Source organism: Taurulus bubalis (assembly GCF_910589615.1).
Source record: "Taurulus bubalis genome assembly, chromosome: 17".
NCBI classification, from domain to species: Eukaryota; Metazoa; Chordata; class Actinopteri; order Perciformes; family Cottidae; genus Taurulus; species Taurulus bubalis.
The window spans coordinates 17,410,704-17,420,593 of NC_136605.1; the positions used below are offsets into that span (position 1 = coordinate 17,410,704).

General features: G+C 41.8%; 1 protein-coding gene across 1 annotated transcript; it reads right to left on the reverse strand.

Moving 5' to 3' along the window:
* Positions 1–451: 451 nt before the first annotated feature.
* Positions 452–7,764, reverse strand: ppp1caa (protein phosphatase 1, catalytic subunit, alpha isozyme a). The gene is made up of 8 exons (XM_079233374.1): positions 7,633–7,764; positions 7,246–7,356; positions 2,921–3,052; positions 2,437–2,667; positions 2,249–2,353; positions 1,931–2,154; positions 1,564–1,698; positions 452–1,382 (listed from the first exon to the last, which is right to left on the reverse strand). The coding sequence occupies exons 2-8, from the start codon at positions 7,298–7,300 to the stop codon at positions 1,266–1,268; spliced, it is 999 nt and encodes a 332-aa protein (XP_079089500.1). The 5' UTR covers positions 7,301–7,356; positions 7,633–7,764; the 3' UTR covers positions 452–1,265.
* Positions 7,765–9,890: the final 2,126 nt, after the last annotated feature.

A 9,890-nucleotide genomic window follows, 5' to 3' on the forward strand; every position in this document is an offset into this window, starting at 1 on the left:
GCTCAGTGACAGAGCCACTCACTTCCTGTTCCTTCTAGTCTCCCTGCCAAAATTAAACTTCTTAAATCATCCAACAATCAATAGGAGAAAAAAAAAGAAATGTTGCATCGAAGTCCTTCCAAGCATCTATTTGTTGTGATAAAAACAGGCAACATCTGGTTGAGAGCAGCTTTGGCTGTTCTCTCCTCCAGTCACAGAACATCATCTTTGGCTAAATCACACTGAAGCAACATGTGAGATGCCCTTTTGTTTGAATGAACAATAAACTGGGCCAAAATGACACTTTCCAGCTTCTATGTTCAGCGAGTCTCGTTGGCCAGACTCCTCCAGCCGCCGTGTAGTCATTCAAGCTACCACACGAAAAAGACAAGCGCAGCCACCAGCTATGGGAAAAGGTTGACAAACGGTATAAAGCAATGGCAAACACAAAGTGATCAGCATAATGGCATGATTCAAATAAATGGTTATTTTTATTCATCTTCAACTTGCAGTGAACTAAAAACAAGAAAGAAATCAAACCGTCTCGGTTTCATGTATCTACAAAAGAAAAAAGAAAGAAATAAAACAACGAAGCAAAGCTATTTCACATCCACGACTGCGTTCTCAAATTATTGGTTTACGAAAGGGAAAAGAAAAAAAATCTCATTGTGAATCCATTTCATTGAAGGATTCAGCTGCACATATATGCACCTGTGTGCCAAGTGTGTGTGTGTGTGTGTGTGTGGTATGTGCCGTTACCGTTTGACCGTGCAACTTGATCCCAACCCCCCCATCAGACATACACTGACCTCTGAAACAGGATGTACAAAAGCTTGTGTTTAGCATTAAACAGTGCAGAGCCTTAACATAAACAGCTAAGACTCCTCGTCCTCTCTCTCCCCTGCGCCTCATCCCCTGCACCCAGGATTGAAATTACATCACAGATGGGCAAGAAGCCATCTCTAGAAAATGACAGGAAAACAGAACAGAGGGTACAGGGGAAGAAAAAAATAAAATAAAAATACATACATACAGAATACAGCAATTCCCTCTGAATCATTCCCACTTTTTTTTTTTTACACTCACACAAAAAAGTGCACGCAAACAGCCAAACAAACATTTAATAAATGTTTTAGAGAGAAAAGCATGATTGAACCTGGACACTTGTCTGCTTTGTTGCCGCTTGTTGACGAGGGAGGTTTGGGGCGGGGCGGCGGGTAAAAGAAAAGAAAAAGAGTGATGCGGATAGAGGGGAGACAGGTTGTGGGAGGAGAATCCAGCGGCTGTTATTTCTTGGCCTTGGCAGCCTTGGCTGAATTTCGTGGCGGAGTGACTGGTCTCCCAGACCCCATCCCTCCCCCTCCGCCATAAGGATACAATTTCTTATCTGCTGGCTTCAGAATCTGTAGGAGAAACAGAGAACTTGTCAACAAAAATAAGGTAAGAACATTAAAAAGGCCATTCACTAGAATCAGTTCATGGTCCATGCTGTGTAATTTTGGTTCGACACTGGTTGACAAAAAATATGCAGCAGATGGGAGAGAGGAAAAAAAAAAAAAAAAAAAAACACAGGCTGGTACCCACCTGGAAGGAGCACATGAGCGTCTCATCCACACTCATCATGGCACCGGCGTTGTCGAACTCTCCACAGTAGTTGGGAGCAGAGAATAAGGTGACGAGTTGCCTCTTAGCAAAAAACTCATAACCGTCTTCTACCACCTGAGGACAGAAATGAGGCCGTCAACACCACAGACAGTAAAATGGACACGTCAGTTGGTGACTCACTTATTGGCACCGCTTTAGCCCAGGTGGTTGTAAATTTAAATATATTGAACTGAAACAACATTTTAATAGCAGCACACAACTATTCCTTTCAGTATACATAAGAGAACATACGAAGGTCCCACAGCTTCAGCTTGCAAGGACACAAAGCCTGCTGGCTAAACATTACCTGATGTGCCCTGCATATTAGGTCCATGTCGTGTTTGTGCAAAAATTTGGCCACCACATCTGCCCCGAATGTGAAGGAGACACCACGGTCGTTTTCACCCCAGCCCAGCACATCTTTGTCTGGATCAGCCCACAGCAGGTCGCACAGCAAACCCTGGTCAGGCACGTCTGTGGGTCGCATCACTCTGCGGATCTGCTCCATAGACTGAAGATCAGGAGAGAGGCCTGGAGAAAGAACAAACACCCACCTTAGTCTGGTTCTTACCGCCGAATGTTCATCGCCTAATCCTCGGAACATTGTATATCAACAGTGCCCTACCTCCATGACAGCAGAAGATTTTCTCATCTACTATGGCAGCCACAGGTAAACAGTTGAAGCAGTCTGTGAAGGTCTTCCACAGCTTTATGTTATACCTTCGCTTACCTGCCAACAAAAGAGACGAGAACTTAGTGGCACGGATAAGTGAACAGACACGTTTCATTTTTTTGCAAAAATACTCTACTTACACTCGTCATAAAAGCCGTAGATTCGATTAATGGAGGCGCATTCATGGTTTCCACGCAGCAGGAAAAAATTCTCTGGATATTTGATCTTGTAGGCTAGAAGCAGGCAGATGGTCTCCAGCGACTGCTTCCCTCGGTCTACGTAGTCACCCAGGAACAGGTAGTTGCTTTCTGGGGGGAAGCCTCCATATTCAAACAGCCGAAGCAGATCATAGTACTGACCGTGGACATCACCTGCAGAGGGCAGCAGAGGAGAGCAATTTAAACACCATACAGTCACTGCTACAGGGTGCAGCTGCTTATCAACTGCAACAACTGGCAATTACAAATGAGCAAACAGTCTGGTAAATCATGAACAACGCCTCAGGTGATCATCTTCTCTTGCACCTGAGTCAGTCTGCAGCGTAACCTCTTTATGACTTTATGGTATTTCACACTTGGTCTTGATGGGTTAGTGAAACGCATTGACCACCACATTAAAACTCACCACAGATTTTGAGGGGAGCCTCTAGTTCAAGCAGGATTGGCTGGCTCAGGAAGATTTCGCGGGACTTTAGGCAAAGGCCACGGATCTCCCCCTCTGTCAGCTGGACATTCTTCCCTGGTCGAGAGCCCTTGACTGAAAAAAAGGGAGATACGGGACAGGTGTTAAAGACAGCAAAGACACACCTGTGATCAGAGCTTTAAGTCTAGATGATGAAGGACACAAGGACAGGAAACAGAGGGGAAGTAAACACCTCCCACCAGCAGAATACTGGCTACTTCTGTTAGTCTAGTCAGGGAATCACAATATTATAGAACTTATTTAGAGATATTATACATTGTACTAAATGTTTGGAAATACACTTTTATTAAGCCACAACACAACAAGATGAGTCTTTACAGAGATGCAGCATCTGAGGAAACCGATCGGTGGAAACTACCCTGACGTCATCAGCCTCAACCTCTTTTTGCTTCGGTGGGAGTTCAAACCCGAGCTTGCAGAAACTCATGAAAACCACTTCCCCTTTCTAGCCAATGTAGCTGCTGCAAAGACATTGCAAACTGCACTGTTTAGAAACAAAGAACCACACTGTTCCAGACCAAAGATAAGGCCAAGAACACAGGTTGTAACATAAAAATCAAATCTAAACTCTATTGTGTAATAATGCAGACATTCTGTTCCTGCTTCTTACACTGATGCCATCTGAAAAAATGCCAGCAGGTTCATCAAGTCCCTCATCGTCGCGCTTTTTCACACACTTTGAATGGAGCCAAACACAAATCATGATGAAGACTTAAACAAGGTTAATTTCTCTGACAAGTCATTAAAATCACACGTGTTGCTCAAGTGCAAGGCCATAACACTATATCTCAGCGACTGTGTGCGTGTGTGTGTCTACTGCGGACTTGTGCAAGAATGCCCCTGGTGGAGTTTGGAATCTGGTTTGTTTGTATCACTGACAAAGTCAATCATACTCCCATTCCTACATGTATTGTTTGATGCCAAAGCAGATTTCCACCCATGACTCATTCCCACCATCACAGCCTATAGAACTGGTTAATGTACGTGTAGTGACAACAGACTTGCCTCAAACCGTTTCAGTGACAATCATTTTAACGCTGGTGTGAACAGAGCTCTCTCCAATATGTTCATGGGGATTGATTAAACTGTTGTTAGTAGTATTCACCAGTTAACAGATGAATAGGCGGGCACATTCTTTCACCTTTGAATGCTAAACAAGTGACAGATACAAGGTGACTAATACCAGAAGAACTATAGCTCTATTCAAACTAGATTTGTTTCACAACATTAGGTATGTAATTGTACTTCCTACTGCTGGCAAAAATACAAGCAAATTCAGAGGCAAAGCTACAGATGTATGACTGAAATGACAGCCGCTCAGTGAATACTTAGATCTACAATTAATGACACCACCTCATGTAAAGAAAGGAGGATTGAAATGCATGTGAATATTTGGGAATCAAAATCCCACAACTTGAAGCAGGTCATCTCAAACTTTGATAAATCTTGTCACTTATTGGATCGCAGAAAAATAATTGCTTATATTAATAAAAGGAAATAGAGGTACAGATCAAGATTGTTGTCCAAGAGACAAAAATGCTCCAACCATAATCACACATGTCATTCATCTGTGATTATGGTTAGAGCATTTTTGTTACTAGCAGAGTACCTGACACCTAATAAAAGACCATCCCTCAGGAAACAGATCCAGTTTTAATAGTGCTTGCCCAGCACAAGAGGGAGGGTGAGAGTAGAAAACAAATAGATGCAAAATGTTGGCACTATCCTGAAGTAGAAACTAAAATCAAGGCCATAAAGAGTGAAAAGTAGGTATAAATACTGCAGCACTGCTTGTCACTTTAAACCTGGATTACAGAAGGCTAAGCCCTGACAGAGCTTACTCCAAAGTTAGCCACATAGCCAGTGGGCAACAGTGAGCTTATCATGAGGGGTACAGACAATAGGCTTTCCACTGCGCTGATCAGGGGGCAGAAAACAAAGAGCTGGACCAGCACAAAAGAAAAGCCATTGGGGTGCTGGCAGTGCTGGAATCAACAGTTGGTTTGGTCCGGCACTCCTGACTCCTGCTGCTGGATGCTCTGGCTGAGCTCATGTGATGTCACGCTCTCCAGACATGCCGTTCGCAACACACACACACAGAGTTCACTTAGGTCTGGATCTACGCAAGTAATCCAATTGAAACTGCTCATTATCCAAACAAATTTAATTGGTTTGGTCTCGAAACACAGTCGGCAAGCACGAGGGTTACCTTGTTGTCTCCATAGGAGACTGAGCTGTTGTGGGATGTAAGTTATCAATCTCTTGATGCAGCACCTGCAGCGAGGCAAGTGTTCGTCACTAGTCTTGCAGAGAGTAAACCAACGCAACAATAATATCAACTGGCAAGTGGTTATTCTCAGCAATAAAACTACAAATGACGACAAAAAAGGTCAAGTGAGTTACATAAGAGGATATAAATACAGCCACTATCAGGCTTGTTTGTCCTCCCCTGCGCTTGGCGGACAACCTTATCGTGGCCCAGGTATAACAATCTATGTACAAAACACAGCACAGCAGGCTGTCAAACTCCCTATGACTGCACATGCATATTTGTGAATAATCCCAATCACCTCCACCAGCTCAGTTTAGGTTTATCATGAAGGGCCTATATTTAAGAAGGTAAATAAACAGAGGGCTAAGGTCAAATTAATTCAAAGTGTTAAGCCTGGAGGAAGTTTGTGCACCCAGCATATCTTCTGATTTTGTAGAGGCCACAAGATCTCCAACCAACATACTCGATGTTGCTCCCTTGAAACAGTCACACAAAGAAGTCTGTATACCAACAGTTCCATAGGAGAAACACGTAAGTGTGTATGAAGCAGACATAATTTCAGCACCCAGTGCACAAGGACAACTACAGAGGTCAAAACCTGATTTATTGTGCCCCTTAGATGAACTGTACAGTCGGATCTATGTGTCTGTTTAAAGTCTTCAGGGCTGCTCTTACACAACCATCATGTGGATGCAGAGATAAAAAACAGCCCTGTTTTCACTCACACACACACACACACACACACACACACACACACACACACACACACACACACACACACACACACACACACACACACACACACACACACACACAAGCAACTTCAACCTAAACAAAGCTTTCTCCACACAAACATACAGTAGGCATTGGAGCGACGGTTCGTGTCAGATTTGTCAAGCCAATGCATGTCTGCCGAAAGACAGACATGCATTGTCTCAAAGTCTCTGGTCTTTAGTTTCTTTCAAAACCATTCTCGGGCACTTTTTACAACTTGAATCACTCATAAGCACAGTACGGCTACAACATAAAAATTACTCTTAGTACTACCCTAACACAGGTGCTTACGCAAATGTTTTTTTTCCAAGGTGAGCACTCAAGATGAAAGAAAAATAATGGAAGCAGTCTGTATATTACTTTAAAAAACAGCAGTGGAGTGGCAGAGAAGGCAGCAGTTTCACAAAGTGAGCATGTGCCAATCAAAGCATATGTGTTCGTACACCTAGTTAACAATTCCTTAACGAAAGGTTGTGGCTACACATTGTTATCAGATCCTTAACTGCCAAACAAAAAGCACAACACCAGTGAGAGCACTCATGTAACAGAAGCTCTGGTGGAAAAGGGGGTACAGAAAGGGTGGGGAAAAACAAGCCTGTTCTTACAGTAAGCCAGTGTCAAGGAATGTATACGTCTATAGGTCAAAATAATCCTTTGCTGCCATATTTCAAATAGACACTTTTTAATCTCCTCCAACTAATAACAGTAATTTTTCAGACAGGGCATTTCTTTTATACTGAGCTGAAATACAAGTAGGAAACAATCACTTCCGTAATGGAAAAAGGTTTTGCATTATTCAACAACCAGAAACCCAGTAGTTTCTGAGAAAGTGTCATTTTGAGTCAAATGTGAGCGATGTTCCACTTCAGCTCTAACGCCATCCATTTCCCCTTGATTTGCAGACGAAACGGTAACATGTATGCATTTCTAGTAAAAACCGAAACAGATGGCTGTGATAAAAATGACCTCTCTAATCAAACGACATCAGCTGAACTATGTTAAGAGCAGCGTTGATGTAGCTCCAGCCGTTCACCCAAATCCAACCAGAGCCCGAAAACACAGCATTCTTAAGTAGGCTACGAAATGCACCGTATCCACCTTTAACTCAGCCGACTTACCTGGAATATAAAACAAACATTCCTCTACCGTCAATCATTTGAACTATGTACATTTCTGCACAGTGGGGTTTGGTTCTCCTCACCTTCCAACAGACGCTGAATTATAGAGTCGATGTTTAATTTGTCTGGCTCCGCCATTTTCTTTATTTTCTGACGTTCTCGGGCAGTCAAGACCTTGGCTTTCCGCGTTGCACCTTAGATTTCAAGAACAGAAAAAACGAGACACATACTGACAGATCCTCGGGGAATAAAACACGTCTCGGGTCACATCGGTTATCTAACAAGGGCCTCGCGCTAGCTAATCGGGCCATGATAGCAAACTAAAACAATGAATGAGCTTATGCGACCTAGAGCTAAGCTAGCTAGGTAGCCACTAGCCAAGTAACGTAAGCTAACGCTACACATTTAAACTGAACGGCTAGTGACGTCGGCGATGTCAAACTTGCAAACAGAGGAAAATGTCCGCGAACCTTGTCTTCGGTTTGACGACAGTCTTTCTGGGGTGAATAATGTGTAAATGGGTATTCTCCGAGCTCAATCTTAGCCCCTTTCCTTCGATTCGTCCGGGTTCCTTCGCTCGTCCCCCAGGAACTTTAAAAGAGGGCCGTGTCCACCGACGCGTCTACGGTTACGTAGGAGGCTGTATCCAAACCAGCTCTTCACACGTTCCTCGCAGAGCCGTGTAAAGAGAGGGTCGCGTCAACGGAAGTTCAGAATGCGTGAACGTCACGTGACTTCAGATAGTTCCGGGAAGTACTCGGCGGGCAATTTGAAAAGGCGTACAAACAGAGACAAAACTGCGATTTTTGCTCAATAGTAATCAATAAATGAATTTATTTACAATATTCACATAGAGCAACGAAATATTTATTTAGTGAGATAACTATTGTGTTTTTCAAACGTAAAAATAGCTCATATTAGTAAGTGTAACAACCTACAGTCTACTATGGTCATAGCTAGTTAGTTACCCGCCTCCTTGACGTATTTGATTTTAGGCAAAAGTGTACTTGTTTAAAGGAATGGTGTGTGAGATTTAGTGACATCTAGTGGTGAGGTTGCACCACTCCTCCCGCCTCCCTTAACAGGTGGCCCTCAGGTAGGGATAAGTATCTTTAGGATTTTATTAGGAGCTCCTCTTATCAATACTATGTTTTTTTTTATGACTGAATAATTGCTTTTAAAAAGTAATATATCATTGTAAAAGCAAATACTTTTAATATTTATAATTTAAAAAACGAAATATTGTTTCTAAAGCAACAGTATAATGTTTAAAACAGCAAAGTCATGATATAAAGTCATTAATATCTCACTGGAAAGAAGTCTAAAATATCAATAAAATGAATAAATTCTTGAATGAAATTTATAAATGCTAATGATCAATAATGTAGGATACAGACATCAGATATCATGTCATTTCTTCTGTCCTCTGTCCTCCTGGCTGCTTTGTCTCAGCCAGCAGACACGTTTACAAGAACAAACAAAGATAAACAGAAGGCAGAGAGACAGCTTTTGATTTAGCTTGTTGCTAAAACGCTTGTTGGCCACGCTTTCGTGCTGTGCTTTAGTAAACAAAGTGGTGGTGATTGAGAGATTGTGGACCGAGTCCAAACCTGATTAATGTTTCGTTTGTGTTTGCATTTTCACGCTTGTTGAGCAGAAGTATTGATAAAGTGTTGTACTCGCGAATGTTTAATTGCAGTAACAAGCAACATTGTCATCAACTCAAATACTCTTCACTTCACCTGGTTCACTTCAGTGTCTCCACCGCAGTCTCTCTGCCAAAAAGCATAAAGATTCTTAGTTGCAGGTGACTATATTCATACACACACATACACACACACACACACACACACACACACACACATACATACATACATACATACATACATACATACACGCACATACATACATGTATACACACACATACATACATACATACATACATACATACACACACACATACACACACATACATACATACATGCATACACACACATACATACATACATACATACATACAGACATGCATGCATACATGCATACACACATACATACATACATACATACATACATACATACATACATACATACATACATACATACACACACATACATACATACATACATACATACATACGTAATTGTAACTGTAATATGTTCGACAAGGTACTTTATGAGAATAATCCCATATTTTCAGCAACAACGAGATGCTACTTATGCTACTTAGTGGGTGTATATATATACATACATACATATATATATATGTATGTATATATACATACATATATATATATGTATGTATATATATATATCTAGAAGCTGTAACACATTACAGTTAGTGTATGTATCTGCTAAAATGCAGTTGATGTCCATGAAAAAGTTCAACTATATGTGTGAGTTGCCTGTGTGCCTCTCCATCACTAAACCCTCTTCCAAATTAAATTCTAAATTGGCCTGACAAACCAAAACTATGCGCGTGTCATTCTGTCTGTGTGTTTCTGAATGTGTTAATAAAGGTGACACATATTCGGTTTCACAACATTCCTATTTTTGTTTCCTAATTTTCTTTCCATCCCATGATCCATGAAACCCCATGTAGAATCTTGCGCAAAACTCCTCAACCCACTCACTGTGTCTCGGTTTCCTAAATTAGTCTCCCTAAATTCGTCATCATAGTTTCGACAGAGGGTTGGGGGGGTGGGAGGGGATCTCGTGCAGGTATGGTAAC

Bases quoted from the DNA above. Each gene is read 5' to 3' on its own strand.
- ppp1caa (XM_079233374.1), bottom strand. From the start codon at position 7,300: ATGGCGGAGCCAGACAAATTAAACATCGACTCTATAATTCAGCGTCTG. The intron at 3,053-7,245 runs GTGAGGAGAACC...CCTTTTTTTCAG, and splicing joins AATTCAGCGTCTGTTGGAAG to TCAAGGGCTCTCGACCAGGG. The intron at 2,668-2,920 runs GTGAGTTTTAAT...TGCCCTCTGCAG, and splicing joins GGCTCCCCTCAAAATCTGTG to GTGATGTCCACGGTCAGTAC.